Source organism: Pieris rapae, chromosome 4, assembly GCF_905147795.1.
Source record: "Pieris rapae chromosome 4, ilPieRapa1.1, whole genome shotgun sequence".
Classification (NCBI taxonomy): Eukaryota; Metazoa; Arthropoda; class Insecta; order Lepidoptera; family Pieridae; genus Pieris; species Pieris rapae.
The window spans coordinates 2,832,987-2,857,003 of NC_059512.1; the positions used below are offsets into that span (position 1 = coordinate 2,832,987).

General features: G+C 34.2%; 2 protein-coding genes across 3 annotated transcripts in view; one reads left to right on the top strand and one right to left on the bottom strand.

The window, feature by feature from the left end:
- Positions 1–24,017, bottom strand: part of LOC110994578 (autophagy-related protein 101) — a 56,772-nt gene that overhangs the window by 17,437 nt on the left and 15,318 nt on the right. The window lies entirely within an intron of this gene.
- Positions 11,382–23,136, top strand: LOC110994577 (fibrous sheath CABYR-binding protein). Of its 2 annotated transcripts, XM_045628094.1 has the most exons (3): positions 11,392–11,516; positions 15,086–15,115; positions 21,660–23,136. In XM_045628094.1, the coding sequence occupies exon 3, from the start codon at positions 21,661–21,663 to the stop codon at positions 22,861–22,863; it is 1,203 nt and encodes a 400-aa protein (XP_045484050.1). In that variant the 5' UTR covers positions 11,392–11,516; positions 15,086–15,115; position 21,660; the 3' UTR covers positions 22,864–23,136. The 2 variants fall into 2 exon arrangements, with proteins under 2 accessions (XP_022116973.2, XP_045484050.1); XM_022261281.2 differs by lacking the exon at positions 15,086–15,115 and having other exon boundaries at positions 11,382–11,516.

The window sequence follows — 24,017 nt, forward strand, 5'->3', positions numbered from 1 at the left end:
GATAAAAGCTTCAGTACTAAGTGATGACACCACCTCCAGGTGTACGGATTTTGTAGCAAGACAGACAAAGACACAGAGGTACCCTTTTACGATCTTGGCGTTTCGCAATGATGAAACCTTGATGGAAAATGGCCCAGCAAAATCGGTGCCTACACCAGAGAAGGGTCTAGCAGCAGTAATGCGATCTGGAGGCAAATCTCCCATTTGTGGTTGAGTCAAGGATGCTTTAAGTCGATAACAAGGAATACACTTAAAAATAACATTTCGAATAGCCCTCCTGGCTGACAAAATCCAAAATTGTTGATGAATAATAGCCAAAAGTGTATTTAAGCCAACATGTGCATTCTTTTCGTGTCTGTCAGTAATTATCAAATCTCCCAATGGAGTTCGATTAGGAAGGAGAAGCGGATGTTTATGATTATAAGGTAGTTCTGAATGGCGTAATCTCCCACCTACGCGTAACAAACCCTTATCATCAATAAATGGATTCAGCCGAGCAACAGATCCCTTTAATTTACCTTGTCCTTTTAGAGTAGCAAAGACTGTTTCAAAATGCTTAGCTTGGATATAACGAACCCAGAATAATAAGGATTCATTTCTTTCATCTGGTGATAATACATTTGACATATTCTTAATTGTTGGATTCCTTGAATTATAAATAAACCTCCTAATCCAGGCGGTCACTCCAATCAATTTGTCTAATGAACTAAACCTTGCGAGTAACGGGTCTAAGTTTTCTATCGATTCCTGAACGACAAGAGAAATAACTCTTAAACCCGGAAGAGGCTCAACAAGTTCCGTTTTAGTGCGAGGCCAACAATTTTCGGGTTGGTACAGCCAACCTGGAGCCCACCATAAGGGATGGTCTAATATTACTGGAGCCTCACAACCTCGAGATGCACAGTCTGCCGGATTAAATTCTCCAGGTACATGCCTCCAATCCAAGGTCACGACAGATTGCTGAATTTGACAAACCCTATTGGCCACAAATACTTCCAACACATGAACTGACGCTTGCAGCCATGCAAGAACTATCTGACTATCAGTCCAAGCAAAACACTTCTGAATATTCATTTTTTGGCCAAAAATGGATTTAACATGGTTTATCAAACGTGTCAATAGAACAGCACCTGATAACTCTAATTTAGGAATTGTTAAGCGTGTTCTTACCGGTGCAACCTTACTCTTTGCCATAACTAGTTTAACCGTTACAACACCAGATTGATTGACAGAACGAATATAAACTGCAGCAGCATAACCACTTTCCGATGCATCACAAAAACCATGAATATCCACTATGCATTTCCCTGGTGGCAATAAAGACCTATCAATTTTAATCAATTGAATTTCAGGAAGCGACGAAACAAACCTAACCCAAACACTTAACAATTCACCAACTAAAGGGGCATCCCATGTTAATCCTTGTAACCAAAGCTTTTGTATAAAACATTTTGCCCAAAAAACAACTGGAGCTAACCATCCATTAGGATCGTATATCCTGGCTACAGTTGAAAGTACTACACGCTTTGTCCAAGATTTAATTACATCTATGTCTTGCACTCGAAAGGTAAATATATCACCTAACGGTTGATACTGAATACCTAATACTGCAACAGCGTCAGGGTTGTCCACGTTCTGAAAAATATAAGGATGTTGTTGATGATCCTCGGGTAAACCAGCAAGAACAGCTTGTGAGTTAGACACCCATTTCCTTAACTCATATCCACCAGCCTTAAGAATCCCAATTAGCTCATCGCGTAGTATCAAGGCTTCTTTCTCATTTGCAGCTCCAGTGCAAATGTCATCAACGAAAACATCACTATTCAAAACATCAGCTGCTCTTGGAAATTGCAAACGTTCTCGCTCAGCCAATTCTAACAATGTACGAATAGCAATATAAGGACTTGATCTGAGTCCGTATGTATTGGTATTTAATTCAAATACTGTAACTGGATCGGATTCCTTCTCACGCCACAAGATAAGTTGATAGCAACGGTCATCAGTATGAATTACAGTTTGCCTAAACATCATTTTAATATCTGCAACAAATATAATCTGATGTCTTCTAAAATTTGTTAAAATATCACCAATGTCACGATGTAACTTTGGGCCCGAATGCAAACATTGATTTAAAGAAACTCCATTGGAAGTAGGCGCTGAGCCATCAAAAACCACTCTTATTTTACCACTTTTAAACACAGCATGATGTGGAATGAAGTAGTGCTCCTGTGTGCGCCAATCATAATCAGAAACTGACATATGTCCGAGCTTAAAGTACTCGTCCATAAACTCTATATACTTAGCACGAAAAGTAGAATCTCTCTTCATTCGTCTCTCCATGGATGTTAACCTTTTCTCAGCTAAAGACCTGGAGTGACCCAAAGGTGGTCGGGATGGTAAAAAAGGTAACCTCGTGACAAACCTACCCGAGCGGAGACGACCAGTGTTATTCTGAAAAAACAATTCACATTCTTGGTGCTCCGGATTTTCACGAGCCGCTGTGGGAGGCTCTTCGACTTCCCAAAACCGTTGAATGGCTTCAGCAAGTGAGAGTCCCACACACAAGTTACCATCTTCAACGCTAAGAGATTCTATTGGAAACACAGGACCCATAATGACATCACCAAAATCAGTTGTGACTGCTACTAAACCCGCTGGTTGTAAAAGTGTGCTTTTACTTAGCCGCAGCATTCCCAAAACTTCTGCTCCGAGTAGCAAATCGATTTGACCTGGAATATGAAATGTACAATCCGCTAAGTTTAGACTACGTGTAAAATCTAATATCTCCGATGGTAATTTAACAAGTGGGTGTCTGCCCATAACATTATCTAAAATTATGGCAGAAATTGTAATCTGTGGCTGAGAGCATTGAACAGGAGAAAAAGTAAGTGTAACTTGTCCCCGCAAACCAGCAACCTTAGAGCCACCTACACCAAATATACTCCCGCTAGCAGGGAAAATACGCAACTGTAACCTATCCACCAAATCCATTGACACCAAACTTCCCTGTGCTCCAGAATCCAAAATCGCACGCGTGGTTACCTGCTCACCTGATGGAGAACCAACACAAATCTGTGCGGTGGGTAACAAAACAGTAATAGGAGATGTAGGAGTTCTAGTAGGGACGTGACCTAGTCAATATCCTTCTGGTTCAGGGACCCGCTGGCCTAAACGAGGCCACTCAGAAAAGGGCAAAGGCCTAACAAAATCACGACGTTGCTGTTTAATAACAGGTGATGCACAAGAGTCATAATTATCTTTGCTCTTAGGAAGTTGTTGCTGATCAGAGGTGACACGAGTCCTGTCATGAGACCTTAAGTTCCCCCCGCCCCTGCAGGGTGGTGGCTGCCTCCGATGATAATCATAATAACCTGATCCTGTACGGTGCCTGGAAGCATGACCAAAACTACAGTGTCTAACCTTCACACCACCGTTCCACTGATCACCTGTATTTTGCATATCTTCAACAAACTCCCGTGCCGGTGCAGCTGATTGGGGTGAACCATTCATATTACCACAAAGTATAATGTGATGATTGCCATTACATTGTTTGCATGGTCGTGACACTTGGCATTGTGATGCCAGGTGCTTACCTAAACAACCATAACACCACTTCCGCTGTCGGGCAATATTTCGCCGTGCTTGAAAACGTAATGCTAAAAACTTTTGACATGACACTACGGTGTGATCAGGGACTCGACAATAAACACAACATTTGCCTGGATGTTGAGTTGCCACGTTATAAACTCGCTGGTCAGGGCGTCGCATTAAGCGCATATGCTGTTGTCGCGGCCTAGTAGAAATTGGGGCCGGCGTCGTGGACGGCGCTGGAACATTATCCTGTCTGCGACACTCATCCTCTAAAAACAAGATCAATTCATCAAACGTGGGAAGATGAGTGGTTGAATCTCCACCATACGCCTGTTCAAATCGGGTGCGCATATCTAAATTTAGTTTTTGTAATGTAATATGCAACAAAATAAAAGACCAACTATCTACAGGCAAATTTAAACCCCTTAAGCCATTAATTGCCACTAATAAAGGATTTAAAACTTGAATTCTTAAGTTGTGGCTCTGCACATTACTATGTAAATTTAAAATGACATTTACGTGGCTATCCGCTAGCCTACGTATATTTTGATAACGCCTCATTAGTAAATCTCTGGCTATATCATAATTGTTGTCCACAAGTGCTAAATGTTGGACTAACCCTTTAGCCTCCCCGGTGAGACTAGCCAACAAATATGCCAACTTTTGCGCAGATGTTAAATCACCCCTTGAGTGCACTAAACTATCGAATAAATGTATAAACGCCACCCATTGGCTTAAGTCGCCACTAAAATGGGGCAAATCTAATTTGGGTAACCTACCTATAATACCACTTGAAGTTAAACTATCCTTCGATTGAAGGTTATTTGACTGAGTAGCCGAATTTAATTTAATAATACCAACGGCTTCCCTGATTTGATCAGCCAAATCCTCAGCCTGATCCATGTCTCCACAAACCTTGTCCATCACCTCCGGTTCCAAACCCAATTCAAGCAATGCCTGATACGATTTATATAAATCTTTCATCCTATCCTCTAACGCGTCACTTCTTGATAGAAGGGCCTGTACGCGATCTTTTCGCGAAATATTTAAAACGGCCGATCCTAGCCACCGCAATACACCAGCTATTTGTGCCTTGTGCGAAACCGCCATTATATAAAAGTATAAAAGTACAAACAATAGCACAAAAATCAAATAAAAAGCAAATTATAATACGCGGCTAATAATTTACTACAAAAAACGATTTATAACACTATCAAAACACTATAATCCCTACAAACATAACAAGATATATGCATTAATAAGTTATGAACCCAGGACTTATATACCGAAAAATCATTAACTAAAATGAAACCACGCTCTGCTACCAAAAAATTATGTATCACAAAGAACGGTTCGGTGGCCGTTGATACGTAATCTTATACTAAAATAAGTCCTGAGTACATACCTCAAGGTTGCTCCTTGTTAGGGCGAAAGGCACAAAAAAACACGTCAGCCGTAAGGATGGATAGATTGTTAGTTTTGGGAACAAGAAATGTTAGGACTGATGCTGTACCTTGCCTTACAATAATAGTTCACGAATACGCACAAAAACACTCACTATAATAGTCTAAATGGAGGACGTAACTATTGACAAGAAATTCACAAAAAAACACTATAAAATTGCATCTAACTGTACGCAACGAATGTTCAACCACGACTCATTTACAATGCGAATGCGCGGATCAGCCGAGTTAAAAATATTTTTGGGACCACCCTCATGGCCCTCAATTTATTTTATCAACTAAATATGATTCTATTCCGAACAGATACCTTATTGATAATGGGGATAATAAATTATGTAAAATGATGTTATTTCAGGAATAGCTATTTTTTTATTTAATATATGATTCTATGAGATCGTGCGGTTAACTTTGGCTAGTACTAACTAATTTGAAATGTCAAAATCCAATACATTTTTGACGATAGGCAGTAAGAGTTGTTTGTAACGTTCTTATTAAGAACAAACGGGCAGGATTCTTACCTTCTTACCACCGTCCATAGACAGTCTCAATGCTAGAAGGCTCGCAAATGCGTTGCCAACTAATTTGAGAATTGGTACGGTCTTTATTGAAAGACCTGAAATCGAATTGGTTGAGGTGTGCCGCAGAAACCGTCTTAAAAAAATTAGAGCTGTCACGGGACGCCTGGCAGATGTGAAGCATCGACATTATTTTGTAAAAGTAATATGCAAAAAAGAACAGATTTTTTCCAGATAACGATGACTATTTGTTGAATAAACATTATTTTCATTAAATATTTTTAATGTGAAATTTACTACTGCATCTAGACTGTATATCTTATAGCGTGGCGATGCGTCGCCACGCCAGAAATCGGTTTTACGTGCGGCTATAGATGTTTCACATCAAAACTCTCAGTTTCGGATTGGCAAGTTGGATTTTGTTTCTAAATAGCACCCTTAGATTAGAGCGTTTAAGTGCACGACAGTTACAGTGAATAAAAATAAAAATGTCTTCCAAAAATCTATCAAACACAGACAATTACAATAACGCACACATACCTATATTTAACACACCGAAATGTTGCGTTGCCTTTGCGTTGAATAAGACATTCATTCAGACATTGTTAACTTGTCAAGAGTATTGTAAACAAATTTAAATGATGCCAAATTAACTCATTAACACGTAGACAAAAGGTTATATGTGACCTGGAGCCAGCATAATCCTGTTTCACTATGACGGAGATATAGCTAAGTGGAAACCTCGCAAGTTATTATCGGCGTTGCAAGGGTTTCTTGTAAAATTGAAATATAGTGATGTTAGCCGTTATAAGGGTATATTGGCAGGCTATTTTCAATGTGAAACCCTAAAGAAGACTATTTTGTATGTAATTTCGATATAGTCTTCTCCATATTCGCTCTGATTTCAGGATCTTTGGACCGCGCGGTACAAGAAATTAACAAGCCGCTATCAGATAAAAGATTACAAATATATGTAGTTCTTCAATCGCGGCTAAAACTTTTTGATCCTTTGAATAGTCTAAGGAATATTTCTTGGCTTTCTTTGAGTAATACTCTGTTCCCCTAATTACATAAAGACTAAGTGTTAAAAGAACTGTTAGTATAATAGATAGAATCTTTAAATCCAACCTCGATAAGTCAAACTTGAAAAAGATTTTTGTTCTTTTCCAGCTCTAAATATTTGGACCTGTTGCATGAGTGTAAAAGGTGGAAGGTCACTAAAGACATCTCGAGCGACAAGTCAAGTCAGCCGCTGACTTCGCTGTATTGTGTATCTCCGAGAAGATCTCTAGCAATCTTTGGGAGCGCTGCCGCTGCAGATAAAGCGATGCAAGTGGAAATGGATAGGGTATAGATACACTCCGAAGAGAGCACGAAGAGGACCAGGCATACCAGGCAAACCTGGCGTCGCATACTTGCAGAATCTACAAAATATTAAATTGGTATCTCAATCGTATCAGTGTCTTATTTTGCAACTCGATAATTTGAAAGTTAATAAATCATTTGATTGTGTATCTGTAACTTGAATGTGTTTATTTCAAAAAAAATATTAATTTACTCAAACATTGAAAGATCTATTAACTTCTACAAGTCGAATCATAATCCGCCTAAGTTAAAATTATCCATATGTCAAAATCTCTATGACTAGAGTATTTTGGCGTCTCCCTTGATTTTCAGTTGGTTTTACTGTACGCAAAAAAAAACAAATATCGAAAACATTCTCACGGATTTCATTACCGTATTCAGTAACTCATTTCTAAGATTGTTTCAGTGAAATAACGTTCTAAAGCAATCGTCTAATACATAGAAGACATCTAATTAGAATTCACATATGAACTTGGTGCTGTCTGTACTTACATTGTATATTACTAACATTGTACTTGAAAATGCATTTTATTTTATATAAGAATGAAACTAAGCAAAGAGGGATTCTTAAAGTATGCATTTGTTTCAGAATGAAGTATTTAAATATCTCGTAAGATATATTTATAGACGTAGATTCTAATGTATTATTAATTTTTTTATATATATAAACAATTTTGTACCAAGGCACATAATATTAATAAACAACTTTGTATAATTTATTTTTAACTCAATTGTCATAAGCCAAAAATTTGTAACGCGTGCAAAATTGTTGTTTTCGCGATGGAAAGATGGGAAAATCGTTTAGCATTAAACAAATTGACTGTTTATGCACAGCTGTCAATTGCTATAATTGGACAAGCATACATAAAATGAAGTAGTATGACAAAAACAATGGAAACGAATATTTTTTGCGATATTGGTTGATGTTTTATTTTTTAACAGAAACTAACCCTATCTTATTATATGTTATATATTCCAGTTACGTACGCACCAATGTTAAATATAACAAAAAAAGATCACAATTTCAGGAATCATTTTTGAGGTCAATGACCTCTCAAAGGTCACGAACCTAACTTGACCTATCAGCTGTACAAGAGGGCTGTAACATCCCGTCGTTCGTTTGCGATTAATTATACATATTCCCTTATATAGTTAATGTTTGACATTCAAAATGACATCATAATAAGCTACTATATAAAAGTGTTAATGTAATTTAACAGTATACAGTTGAATGTTTACAAGTAACCTTTAGAAAACCTATGGTTACCTTTTTAAAAACCATAAACCAAAATATTTATTATAAATTAATATGTCATACAGACCGTATATAAACTTTGAATAAAAATACCTTTAGTAAAAGATATTTAAAACATTGAGCTTACACTTATCTGAAGAATCACAGTGTCCATGTGAGTAAGCAAAACAAAAAACTACTCGTTTATGTTTATTGCAAAAGATACTCCCATTTTAGGGTATTATCTGTGAATAGCATAGCCAAATAGAAAAAAAAAACTTATTCAATTGTAATCAATGTTGGTCAATAATTTTACTTACGTACGTAACCTAATCAATTAATCCAAAATAACTTACAATTACTTGCCATAATAATAAAATAATAACTTCTTGCTTTTATATCTGAACAGGGATATATTACATATATGACATAACATTTTTATGATATTTTGTTTTTTATAAACTATATATACTATATTTTAAAATATAGAACATAAACTGAATGAATGATGTGAATTAATTACATTATTTAATAAGTCATAGACAATGTTGTGATATTTTCTTTATTCGGTACAAAATAATTGTGTCATCGATTATTTATTAATATTATGTACGTTCCGCGCGTGGACTAACTAGCCTGACAGAGATTAGACATTAATTTGAATATTTATAAGTAGTCTATGTAAATACCATTATGAATGAATAGACTTATAGAGCATCCATTTATGCACGTGCCAATTTTTGTCTATGATTCAAATAATGTTCCGGTATTCCAAATTTGAATAATGTAGTTGAATATAATATGTAGTATGGGAAATCACTCCTTGACCAATTAATTTAACGAGCTGTCAAGTTGTCATTTCTAATTTTAGAGACAGATTCCTTAGAGATACAAAATAAGCATCTTAGGTTTATTGATACCAAAACAGTTAATCATTCACCTTTTATGGAATGCTACCAGAATTTTGGAGCATAGTAAAAAAACTGACAACAGCCTACAAAATTTTGTAATACTTATGAAAAATAGGTTTGGTATTAGGCATAGCAAACCAACTTTCGTATTTATTGGTAAGGATGATAAAAACACTTCTGCCTACTTTATAATGGCAATACAAAGACAGGACGCAAATTCAACGCTGTTCAACATTAATGATTTTTCTTAGAATGATGACACAATTATTTTATTCTTTTAAACAATGAAATAAACAATTAGTGTGTGAATTCCTCCAAGAAGCATATTTCGTATTGAATAATGTCAACACACAATGTATAAAAAAAACATTCTGGAAAATGTTTCCTTTTTTAAACTTTCTATTTTTTAGTTATATATAGTTTTAATAGTAAAAATATGCCTTTATCTTAAATAAATAGTATAAATTGATTTTTTTCAGATAGTGACATTGTCTTGTTAGAATAGTCACCTCAGGGGCTCTCAAACAAAATGCTAATGACTAATCTAAAGATTGAATTGATGCTTTAATAATAAAATTTAAATGAGTTTTAGGATTTTATTTGTCCACTAATTTCACCGAAACTAATACTTAAATTAAGGATCAATGTCGGGAACAGTCCAAGTCTCTGAGATAAGGATGCAGTATTTATGGAGAGAAGATAAGTTTGGTAAATAAACGGCGGTTTAACCATTTTTATTCTCACTATAAAGTTCACAAAAGAAAGAGTGCTTACACGAATAACAATCTAGTTTATACAATAATTATGGATTATAAGAAATGTTATGGTCACATTTCTTGAATACATACTAGTAAATAGCTAACATAATGTTTATTGACTTGGTGTTCTGTAACATTTTGGCACTATGTTCGTGTCTGAGATATATAACAATAAACGGTAAATGTTAATGTATGGTTGTAATAAACTCAAAAACTGTCTATTTCGACAATTATTTCACCATTAGTTTCAAATAAGTATTCATTTCTAAAATCTTTTCTGAGACAGACCGATAGATATAGACATTATTATGTCGAAAATATGTACATTTTTTTTCCATTGTTGAAGCGACAACACGAAAACGCTTTGTTTATATAAATTTGGAACGATGTAAAATATTTAATAGGGCAAAAAGTTTGGATCATTTGACCGAGTCGAAACCCAAATTATGAAACAATCTTTTGGCTCGTTCAATCAAATTTGTATGCAAATATATCTACTGAATAAAATTGTCTATAATTACAAATAATTGTCTGTCATGACGGTAATTTGTTATTGTTACGTTTTGACGCCTTATGGGCCGCCATTTTGGTATATTGGACCCAAAAATAACATATCATTTACGAAGTTGCAAGAGTATTCGATTTTTAATATAAAAAAACTACTATTTATTATGCTTTACGAATTATAGTTTAGTATTATTTATATAGAACCTTAGAAAAAATATTTTTCTGAAATTGCAAAGTTTTCGTTTTGTTTATTGAAATGAAATGAAATCATTAGTAGTAGGTACAATTAGATAGATTACTATTAAAATCCGTACAATCAGCCATAAGTAAAAAGGCATGCAAATGTCATATTTTGATTTGTTTAAAACGGACTGTTCTGCCCATGGACACTTATTGTCAGAAGCCTTTTAAGAATTGTTACGCTCTAAAAATATTAAAATAAAGAAAAAAGAACCAAATATTGAGCATTAACAATATGATGTAAAAATCACCGTGGCTCAGTTCAGTGCGTCTCACTGCTTAGGGTTCGATTTCCGGTGGATTAACTTTAACTAACATGATGAATAGTGATTACGACTTTCGCAATGTCTGTGCAAACACAATGAAGTTATTAGGCTTAAGTAACATCTTATAAAATAAGATTCATTGCTTATAGTAACGTAGCTAGAAGTGTTAATTATTAATTAATGTAGCCACTTCATATTTTCGAGTGTTTAATATAAAAACAAATTATAAAAACTTATTTCTTAAAAACCCATTAATATTTTTTAATTAAGCATAAAATAAAACCCAAATTGTTATAGGTATCATTTTCGCATCAAATCGTGCCCATAAATATTAATTCTTAGTTCATTTAAACGTCAAATAAAATGTTAAACAACGACACGTAAAATAAGAAATGGCTACGGCCCTAGTAAAGCGAAGAACTTGACCGCTGGCTATCAATATTAGATATTTACATCCAAAGATGCATCGCAAAGCATAAAGATGGCATGCCCTGTAGGCCGAGCGCGCTTAAACTCCTACCTATATAAGCACGAGCGTTATGAAACAACCACCAATACATTGCCAGTCGTCAAACCGTTCGAACATAGTTGTTTCCCTAAATTATTATTTTGTGCCAGTGCTTCTTGAAAGTTCATTTTGATTGACTAAGGATCTAATAGCGCAAGGTGAGTAGAAACCATCGGGCTTTGCTAGATTTTCAATCATTTCTGCGTATGGAACATTAGAACAGCATTCGAATTTCGATCGTTTTAAAATAATAGTCTTCTCTACGTGAAAAAAATACAACCTCTTTTGTTAAAAATACATAAAAATAAAAGTGATTTCAAAAATAGAACATTAAGATTCATCGAATAAAATGGAACAGATTCAAAGAGTATTCATGCATGATCGGTCCACACAATACCCAGACGACACAAAGCCAAGGATGTAACAAAACACCCGCGCCCAGTTCCTGATACCAATTTGCACATACGCTCCAATAACTATCAAAATAAAACTCAACAAAAATAATAAACCTTCAATTACATTTTAATTATATATATTTATTTATCTGTTAATAAAATGATAAATAGCTAGACTGTGCAAGCCGACTTCAAAACTTTCTAATATTGTAATTACCAAAACGTAACCCTAACAAAAACATTATCTAATTACAGTAAAATGTAATCCAATTATGTACCCAATACGAGACTACTTTTCCCTGTAACAGTCAAGGTTGTAGACTACGCAAAGTTATAGAGCTTCTAAGCCTTGATCGAATTGAAACAAATTAAAAAACCCTTTTGATAAATCGAGAATCTACACTAATATACAAAGCCTCTCTTTATTTAAATTCTTGGAACATAAAACCTCTTTTTATGAAAAAATATTTTTTACCGTAATTATTAGAAAATATATTCAGTAGTTTTTTATTCTCGTGTTCGAAATACATCCATTTTTTGAATTCTTTGTAGAGGTGTATTCGATCCTTAAACATCTACCTACTTACAAAGAAATAAATTTAAATTTTTCCTTTCTCAGTCATAATGAAACCTCCATACAATACGTATCAGTATTTTTTTAATTTCCAAACATTTGTGAGAACTTTTGAATATACGAGTATATAGAAGTATAATTTAACAGTCTAAAAAAAACTATAAAAAACTAATCCCCCACGTACCATTCTGAAAAGTCAATACCACTTTTTAATTTAAAATGCATAAATTTCCGCTTTAGTTACATTTAGTTAACATAACTTGATAAGATAACAGTTTTATAATAGCTCGCTTTATTCAGACTAAAGACTAAACCGATGTAGTAAAACCTTAAATCAATGTAGTCATGTCTACTCTGATGGGCCGGTTCGGATAATGTATCGGGAGACATTTCAAGTATTTAGATCTCAAAAAAACTTTATTAAATTATTTATCTTGATTAACTACGTCGTGTTTAAAAAAATTGCTGTTATAAATAAAAAAAATAAGGTAAATGTCTGTCCAAAAATTTTGAAAATAATAATTTACATAAAATAACCGCCGCTATGAAACGATATTAAAACTTTCAAGCTAAGGTTTTCTATATTATGTGTGTAAAAGCCAAGATACATAGAGTTGGGACTCTCTTTTGCTTTTAATTACACTGGATACAAAAACGATTAAAATAAGGTGAAGAAACAGAAATTATCATAGATCTTGTAATGCTACTTTCAAATGTATGCAAAACGCATTGCTACAATAATCGTTGGAATTGTAGGTTTTTGTTCGGTCATGGCCGCCTCACAATACAAATTCCTATTACAGCTGACCATAAATTACAAAAAAATACAATTATTATTTCTGTCAATTACGTCTTTGTTAGTTTTGGTCGGATAGTATACTTTCATTAGCCTCAACGCGTTTTGACATGTCGCGGGCTAGCCTTAAATTTTAATATTTAAACTGTCAAATTATACATTTGTAAAAAATTTATTTGTTCTTACCAATCGGCTTGTCAAAAATTATGAAAGCTTTATGGTTCCTACAAGATTATTAATTTACGTCTAAAGGGCTATTTTTAAAGCCAGCATGTCTAGAATAATGATTGGTCATGGCCAGTGATATCTTAAGTATCTATCTACCCTTCAAAGGTACTATTACCTCTATGGTGTATAATTTATGTTCAAATTAAGGCCAAAGACTTGAAGTTTCTATTGTTATATCATTTATGTATAGAAGATAAAGTCTAGAAAAACATGAATTCTTCAAGATGTCGATGCATTAAAAAAATTCAATAATGCTTGGGAAACTTATTATTATACTTACAAAGATTACTAATACGAACTTTTAATGAACTCGGCAATAAGAAATTTTTCAAGTAATGACCCCGCAATCTGACTGAAGCATAACAAAACTACGATAAAAACATTGCAATCACCTCGGTAATCAAGTTTGCGTTGCTTCTTGATGGGAACCGAAACGAATCATTTTCATGACTCACTCGCTCGCATCATTAAAGACGATATAAAAAATATTATTAGTTAGTAAGTTTGAACATATATAATTAGCAGCAATAAAAAACACGTAAAATAGCCACAGACTACATTTCGTTCGCCTATGGTTCTTGATTTTTATTTTCAATCACACAAGTCAAATAATTGATGCATATGCTGTTTATGCGCCAAATGCGTAGTTATCCACAATTTCCATATCAATTACTTCGCAGATTCTCAAGTTAAAATTGTAAGATAAAATTGATGAATTATACAGGTACGCAGATAAACTTTTACGTACTTAATTTTAAAGGAATCATATTACAACGTTAAGTTCCTTAATGCCATAAATAAAATTAATACCGTTTCATGTAACTGTCTCGCAAAGTATAGGTAATAAAACACAATAAAACCCAGCTTTTATTTAACAGAAGGAATAATTAATTTAATGACTCTGTTCTGTTTTTTTTAATTCTATATGATAAACATATCCATATTTCTAACAAGAAAAAGACAAGATTTTATTTTAGGTAAAACATTTATTTCTAATATGTTGTATACAACATATTTACCTATTTTTAAGCGAAAATCAATTGTTGTTAGTATCTCATAACCAAAATCAAGCTGCATATAATAATACCTTTTAATACCAGTGAAAACTATTGCAAGAAATACTGAATTTATAGGTCGACTGTATACAATAGTATTCAAAAAATCAATATGTCCGTCCCAGACTAAGTCAGTAACCGACAAATCTCTTCAAGGCAATGCAATTATCTAACATAATGATATTTTTCACGCATCATAAGTAGTTAAAACAATATCTAGAATCAACAAGGTCATTTAAAATTTTAGACATGCATATCTTCCAAAACGACTCGTTTCAATAGCAAATTGTTTCTTAACAAGCAATACAAAAATAAAATTAATGCGTAAAAGATAAATCAACGTACAAATATACTTTAATATCGGACAGTGAAATAATAAAACTATCGAATCATAGTAAATTTCACAACGCAATGGGCACTTTAGTTGATATTTTGAAGCACCTGTCACCCCGTTATTTGCCTAATGCTCTTCCGCTGGCATTGACCTAAGACTTCTAGTCAAACATTTACTCTATGGTACCGTTAACACTTCCGATCAATATTCAAAATTCAAATATTCGTTGTTCGACTAATCCATGAACAATTTGTTCGAATTTCAAATAGTCTGACTTGAGTTTTCAACAGTAGTTTGACTATTATACTTTCTAGAGTTGCATATAAGATTTCATTTTAATTATAGGCCAGCTTCGGGCCACAATCCGCACTGGTGGTAAGTTTCGTGTGGTTTCATGCTAGTTGTGTTCATTTGAATTGTAAGTTGTCGCTAGAATTTCAGCACGAGTTCAGTATTGAAGAGAGTTGATGTAGCGTGATTTGTAGATGCGTCCTAGTGCTTTCTTAACGCCCACATATCCTCTCCTGTATACAGTAGACTACTTGATATTTCAAAATACCAGTGGGTTTAAAGTTGGCAAAGGCGGAAGCTTTTAAAGCCAGTCGTGACTTTCAACTTTGTGGTATTTACAATTTAAGTACCACAGTACAGTTCCAACTAAAAGCGAAAATAAGGTTTTATTACGAAGAACATGTTATCCATGTTTATCTCTCTCCTAGATTTAAAAGAGTATATTAATCGTATGAAATTGAATCCAAGATGGAGAACAGAAATTGGACATATCACAAAGCGACTAGGAAAATCAATTCGCTACGAATAACACTTACACGTTCCTCGGTTTAATTAATGTTTGAAAACAAGAACTGAATCGAATACTAAATATTACAGGAAACTACGCCTGGAATTAGTATGGAACTAGTTTCAAAAATTAGGTTTAGCTCGACTACCCCGTTGTGACAAAAAGATTTTGACAGCAGTCAGTAGCACTTATAAATTTCCATTCTGAGATTCCACCTAAATATCGAATCGTGAGCACCTTGTCTCACACAGAGGTCTGTGATCACTACCAACTCTTATAAAGAAATAACAAGAAACTAATATACATATATATATATATATATATATATATATATATATATATATATATATATATATATATATATATTATTAAGTTTCATTTATCGCCTGTTTAAAACTCTATATTTTTTCAGTTTCAATTTCTATTTCTATAATATCACTCAAATTACAAGTAAATCTTTCTATATGAGACATACTAAAGATAAATCTACAACAAGTATTTAAATTTAAGTCATACACTGAAATATATTATATGTATGCTTATTTACTAGCTGTGCCGTTTCGTATTTCTGTCCAAGAATCACTGTTATAAAAGATTGTAAATAGATCTCTACTCAGATATTCATCGAACCTTATATATAAATCCCGCAGCTACTGCTTATCTGATTGAGCGTAGGAAAATCCCGTTATTATCCAAATGATATAATGGCATCGATCGGCCCCAATGCAGCGACAATGAACCGTGATTCGTCCGTTGCACAATCGACACTTTAAACTGGTTTCACATAACAGGCTCTGTATGGGCAATGAAATCTTGCTTTAAAATAATTACAGACTTGATTTTAACCGTGAATTCGATGTCCAAACTTGTTTCTCGTAATGTCCCGTAATTTTTGTTAAAGGTCTCATTCTATGTACCGAAAACAAAGACTTCAGGTTCAACAAACGCACAACATGCATTACACAGAGGCGGCTGTTATGTTTCTTACATAGCTAATTCCCTCCCCTGCTATTTTTGTGCCAGGGCCGAGAACTGACTGCCATTTTTCAACTAAATAAAACAGTGGTGATTTTTATTGTCCGGCGTTTCTGTTATTGATTCAAATGCCGTAAAAAATCGCGTCAATGTTTTTAACAATAAACTTTTTTTTAGAGAAGAAATCTTCATAACTTTGAATATCAAGATATAATTTGTTTCATTTATAATGTAAGCCGTAAAGGGTAAAGAAGCTAAAAGTCAAGCTGCTGCTTGATATATTCCTCAAGATGTTTTCTTCCACGTTATCTCACTGTGACGTAATGGCGTCTATTAATGTAACCTATCAATACACATTATTACAATTTGTATTGATGTAAATCTAACAGTGTAAAATCAATATTAAAAAGCGATACATTCAATAAACATTGGCCTGCATTGAACTTGCGCAAGATCGAGAAAAATGACGTGATTTGTAATATTCAATTGTAATGTAGGTATAGCGATAAAAAATGTCTGGGTCAATCTAGCCGGTCACGCTTTACTCTTAAATGCTTTGAAATTCTTCGAGCGTACTGTAAACGTGCAAATTTAAATGACATACCGCAATTTAATGTTTTACTTGTGTACATTGGAATAATAATGCACGGAACTAAAGAATATGTATGAACTGATTATAATGTTGCATTATAGTTCGCTTTAAAATACTCTTTTATTTGCCAAATAAAACATATTTATTAACTTCTCATTCGAAATCTTTATTGTTTAGTATTGAATTACCTATTATATTGTATAATCTCAATCACCATACGTAATTATCAAATCATGTCTCTTATAGATTATATCACATATATTACATCTGGCAATAAGTTGGTTTTATTTTAGAATACTCATCTCATCTGTTCTACGCCCTTTATTTAAAAACGGGTCGTAAATATTATTTATTTATTTAAATTATATATTTATTATTTAAATATTATTCTTATGTTTGCGTACTCAATTCTTCAGTTTACAAGTTATCACTAATTTGATCATTACTTGTATGTAGCATCGCGTATCTCTAGAAAAAATATAAACAATAGCGGAGAAATAACTTAACAATGTATCCTGTACTTTTTGCGTCGTACCTGACATAAACGTGTAAATAAAAAGCGTATAATAATAAAATGGGCTCATATTACGTGTCCCGCGTGAACGATGACTAGATATGACATACACAAGATTACCTAGACATGATAAATAGCGAATGATAGAGGTAATTATGTTAAGAATCGAGTTTGTCGGGAAAGAAAATTAATAACGATATAATAAGGAATAGATAAAAGCGCGATGTTATTTTTACATTATAAAATGTATTGTTAGATAGTTATGACTTTAAATATATCGAAAAAGTAATATAATTTATAGACTAATTTATATATATATTAAGAGATATCGCGATCGTGCTTCCGAAACCTGTGCAGTAATGCATGTTCCCTTGTAATTAACGCTTCTTCGTATGGTTAGGGAAAACAGAGCAAACAGAAATATATTATATAATATATAGAGTCTCAGGTCTCTCTCAGGTCCGATCACCCGCTTGCCTTATTTCCAATTTAACCCCGATACTAGATTATTCTTATAGTTTGTGTGATTGATTGACCAGTGTTCTAACGCCAAAAATATGTTAATACGACATTAATTAATGGCATTACAGCTTCTTTCGCAAAGATTATTGCAATTCTATTGATAGTTAATATTATAATTATATTAGGAGAGGCCTTGTCGTTTACGAAACCTTATAAGTTGTGTGTGATGCATGTTGTAACTTCTTAAGTACATAAGTGCTAAATACGAGTAAGTAACAATGCACTTACTTTGTTACTCAACAAATAATTCTAAAATCATATGTTTTGAACTAGTGAATCTTGAAATAGCCATAGACTAGATAGTAAATAAAAATAATTTAGGACTAAGTTGTTCGCTCTTTCCACAGTGTAGACATAGATCATCTTTTTGGTTTTAATTTGGGGTTACTAATATTATAAAAAATATAATTTCCTTGTGTAATTAGATTCTCATAATTTGATATACCCTTATTATTTTCAACAGTTAATTTAACTTTTAATCATTATTACCCGCATTAGTTGATAGTTTTTTTTTATTACGGAAATTTCGTCGTACGTAGTTTTCCCAGTTTTTGACAGACTATTAATACCTACAGAATTTTATCCCTTACTAAACATTTCACGGCTTTGAACAGTAAAATATGTTGATTGTCGCAATAATGCAAGGACAAATAAACAAGGCCTACAATCAGGTTATCAAATTTGAAAGCCTATTCAGTATTCAAACATGTTTAGCAATACAGGTGATGGTAATTCTACTTACCATAGACAAATGTCAGACTTATCAATGTCAAAATAATGAAAAGCAACAGATGCTCGAAGTTGTTAAAATAGGTTCAAAGGTAATTTTATGTATTAGGCGTGTTTTTTCTATAAAAATCTTAGCGTTTATAATGTAACGTCATATTTACATTCATAAACCAATTAAGCAGAGGGGAGACTTATATCTTTGTATATTTTTGGGTATATTGATGATCTGTATCGTGGTAACAGTATGCATGAACAAATATAGATATATTTTACAACAATCTACCACCTTACCGTTACTTTGTTTATCATACTCCTAATGATATTTAAGTTTTACTTCAAAGGTTTTTTTATTTTGTCGTAGCCTATTTAATTTTTTCCCTTACTAGCTTGTTATATTCTAATACAATTGACGTGTGTAAAATTTGTGATGTCATATTTTATTATATAATTTTATGGATACACGTTGTTTTAAAACTCATAAATAAATACATTATCAATTCACATAAGGGTAGTAATACATTGTCACGTTTCGAGGCATGTATTCGCCGCATCGCCGGCATATTTTTGATTGGCGCAATGAGGAGCATGCGCTGAGCTTCAATTGAAAGATTGCTCGAATGTGTGGGAAGACTCGAGCTAAGGATATCCTTCCAGAATTACTCAGAAACAATCAAACAAATCAAACGTTTTCCGCTACGAGTGGAATGTTACCGTATTTAGTTGTTTTGGCTAAGATTCAGATAATACGCATAAAGGATTTCTCGCTTATTGGTTTGCTAGCGGGCATTACAGTGATAACTTAAATCGAGGAACACACAAAAATAACATGAAAAGCGTGCATCGTTTAATAAGCAAACACATGATTTTCTTAAACTACCATCGGAATTTATATTTGAATATTAAGGGCACCTTTTGTACCTTTTTAAATAACAAGTAAATATTTATGCTTTTGTTGACCTTACTAGGGAAAACATAACTCTATTTTTTATTGGAATTTCAATGTAGTGATAATAAAAAGTAAACAAAATTAAAACAACGAAACTTGTTAATTAATTATTGTTATAAAATACCTATTAAAACATTCGATAAACGGGATTTATCATATCATTTAATGTAATAAGTTAATTCAAATAATAAAGAACCTGTATTGAAAAGTGAACAACCCTTCTCTTCTCAATGAAAGTTAAATAATTATTATGCACGGAAACGAATAAGACTCAGGTACAAGTTGCACAGGTATGAAATCATTACCAGAACTTGAATGGTACGCCTTAAAATCTTAATATAATAAGCAAATATTTTTGATGTCACTAGTTAATAGTTTTTATTTTTAAATGTATGGTTGTTTTTGTATTAACACTATTGTATTTACCTGATTTCGCTGGTCGTGTCCACATGTTTTAGGGACGACACCGCTTTTTTGTATTTTCGTATGTATGTTAATGTTGACACGTGTTTGTCCTAACTTTTTGGTCCAAATAAAAAAAATTTCACCAGTGAACGATATTCTAGATATTTAATTCTAAAAACGAGATTGCTAGAGGTAGAAAATTGCGCAAAAAAACTGAAAAAAATCACTACTGAACTTCGCTTATGTTTAAATTGAATATTTTAGTTACAAACTAAGCTTTGTTGGATGTCATAATTATGTCCTCGGTGTAAATGCTAGAAATGTGTTTTGTAGTATACTTAGTACATCTGCTTAAATATTGCTTACTATTACCCGCGCAACGCGGAAAACTTGTCAAGCGTAGAAACAGCGGAAAGGCATATATTATGTAGGGATTATTAGACATTCCTTCCTTTTAATCACAATATTTGTATACTTGAACTGTCCATACTGGGTACCACAAGAGTACCGAAATATTATCGCAATAAAAGATTTCAGCAACCGAATCTTTATTCAAAATTGCAGCCCGCATATAAAATAGGATTTGCGTCACACAAAATAATAGATTCATTGTTATGAATTATATAAATTGCGCTTTAACGATCAATGAACTTGCGTTAAATCATTGGCCATTCGAATTAGCTATGTCCAGATTAGCCCACTAGTGAATCATTCACGATAGCATCTCTGAATTACTGATTCTATTCATTGTGCGTTTTAAAATTCATACGCCGTAGTGTGGACGTCTCGCCCGATCCTTATGACAAACGCACAATTCCCATCCGGTGTACTAGACAACGCTAGGTAATGTCCACAATGCTTTGAAAATCCCCTAGCGTTTGCAGATATTTCTTTGTTTCATTGGCTTGCCTCAAGAATCCGTTAACATTCCGCGCTATTTTCCAATATCCTCAGGGCGATGTAATTACGAAGGATGTAAGTTCTATTTGTGGCGTGGCGCCGGACCACATTCCAACAGGACCTGGGATACGACTTAATGACTTACAGTGTATAAATACCTCGTGTCTATGACCTATAACGAGTTTATAAGACATGCAATACATTTTAATATCTTATTCACATGGGTAGAGGCATTAACTCTTTTTATTTAGAACAGTTTTTATTTAGGTATATTTCCCTATTTATTACCCACTTTCACAAATAACCTGCGTCCGGCTCAAAGTCAACTTTTAATGCAATTGAACTAGGCACTCGCCCCCAGCATGTCGGGCCCTTACATTATCCAACCTTAATTGGAAAATTGCGATGAACGTTAAGCTTGGAGGCGGCGCGTAACATTGGCCTTACCGCATTCACGATTTGTAGACGTGCGTTACAATTGTTTCTATTTTAGTTTTGTATTTTTATTAATCTTATTATATTTATTTTATTTTTCAGGATGAAGGTGCTGATAATTTGTTTAGCCTTTGCGGCTGTGAGCCTCGCTATGCCCGTTGCGGAGGAGAAACAAGATACACCCGTCACACCAGTTGCTGTGGCGGAGGCTAAGGCAGTAGAAGAAAAGGTACAAAATGATGCACAACCAGACAAAGTAGATGAGAAAAAAGCTGATCCTGAACCAGCCAAAAAGGAGGAAAACAAACCAGTAGAACCTGAAGCTAAAAACGCAGAATCACCTATTGAAGCTGCTATCGAATCGAAACCCGATGTGAAAGAAGATGCCAAGGAAGAAGATAAGAAGGCAGAAATACCGGAAGTCAAGTCTGAGGAACCAGCTAAAGAAGACGAAAAGAAAGTAGAAGAAGCACAACCCGCTGAAGGAAAGCCCGAACAAAAAATTGAGAACCCTGAACCCAAACCTGAACTAGAATCAAAATCTGAAGAATCTCAAGCAAAGGTTGAAGAAGTCAAAGAGCCAGCACTCAAATCTGCGATCGCCGAAGGTTTTGACGTAGTCAGTGCAGTAAAGAACCCTGCTGCAGTCGCCGATGACCCTATTGATGCAGCTGCAATAAGTCCTATTACCGCATCTCAGGCAGCCATTGCCCCATTACCCAAAACAGCTGAACCCGAGGAGAAAAAGGATGAGACGCCAGCTCCTGAAGAACCAGCTTCAAAGAGTGGAGATGTTGCGGAAAACATACCGGCTGAGTCGAAACCAGAAGAAAAAAAAGAAGAGCCATCTGCTCCTTCTACCCCAGTAGAACCAAAATCTAGCGCTGCTGGTATAGTTGCTGACGAGGCACAACGAGTGGTTCGTGATGCTGTCGAAGAAAAGAAAGAAGATGTTCCAAAGCCAGAAACTAAATCTGAAGAAGTAGACAAACCAGAAGAAAAGAAACCCGAAGTTCCTGAGATCGCGGCCAAATCTGCTTCCAGTGAAGAGCCAAAAGAAAAGAGCGAGAAAGTCGAAGAGAAAGTAGAGAAGGTTGAAATTAAAGAGGAGAAGACAGGCGAAGCACCTGCAGAGCCCGCAAAGGAATCAGGCGACGCCAAGGCTGAAGTCAAGGAAGGTGACTTAGCGTTGGGAGACGCTCCAGCTAAGAGCAGCTCTGAGGAGAGCGGAGAAAGTGGGGAGAGCAAGGACTCATCAGAGGATAGCGGCGAGAAAGCTGAGAAATCTAGCCCTACCTCTTCTTAGATAAACAAAACTGTGCAGGCGGTGGGCGTGTGTCGACAGCCAATGGTTCTCGACACGCGCCCTTTGCCAACAAGCGAGTAGGAGCCCAGAGCTCAACGCTGTGCGTTTGCGATGGTCCCCCGCATAAGCCGGCCAAAAGCCGTATTCGCGTGAATGTCAGACTAGTTAGAGACTTATTTAAATAGGAAACTAAAGAATTACCTACGTTGTAATTATTTGCAAATAAATTATCGAATTTCCGGTACTCTAAGTAATAAATAAATACGTTTTTTACTACATGTTTTATTTCTACTGTTATATTTCTTAATAATTTAATAAATTAACTCATAAATTATCTTTGAAAATGATTAAAATCATTGCCCAAAACATTATTTGCAGTAAAAAACTAGTCCTTATCAGGAATATAGACAATAGACATATGGGCCGAAAAACACTTTGGTTATAGAATATATAAAAACAATGACCATATATGTTAAAACATTCTATCTGCTGTTGTATAAATAATAATAATCAGTGGCACTACAACCTCTTTAGGTCTTGGCCTCAGATTTCTGAAACTGTTTCATGATCATTTTTAAATCTAATAGGCAAGTAGGTGATCAGCCTCAATTGCCTGACACACATCGTCGACTTTTTGGGTCTAAGACATGTCGGTTTTCTCACGATGTTTTCCTTCACCGTTTGAGCAAATGTTAAATGCACACATAGAAAGAAAGTCCATTGGTGCACAGCCGGGGATCGAACCTACGACCTCAGGTATGAGAGTCGCACGCTGAAGCCACTAGGCCAACATTTCTGTTGTATAGATTTGTATATAATAGATTTTTAAAGAATAGCTTGTATTTTTTATTCAAAATTATAGTCTCTGATTTATATCCCACATTCTAAATATTCAAAGTCATTATATCGTAAAAGTACAATGTGAAAATTAATAAAACTATATTATCGTACTCATTACATGTACCAGTTACTTTTATCTTTATTCTAATATCAACAAATTTAAACAATATATATTAGATAAGTATTTTTTATTTAAAAAAAAACATATCGGATATTACGTTAATACCATGGACGCTTTATATAGCTTACATGTGAATCGCCGACGCACAGAAATTCAACATTCTGATAGATTAAATGTTCTGGTTCAGAAAAAT

What these genes read in the sequence shown, in the direction of transcription:
- LOC110994577 (XM_022261281.2), top strand. Translation starts at nt 21,661, where the DNA reads ATGAAGGTGCTGATAATTTGTTTAGCCTTTGCGGCTGTGAGCCTCGCT.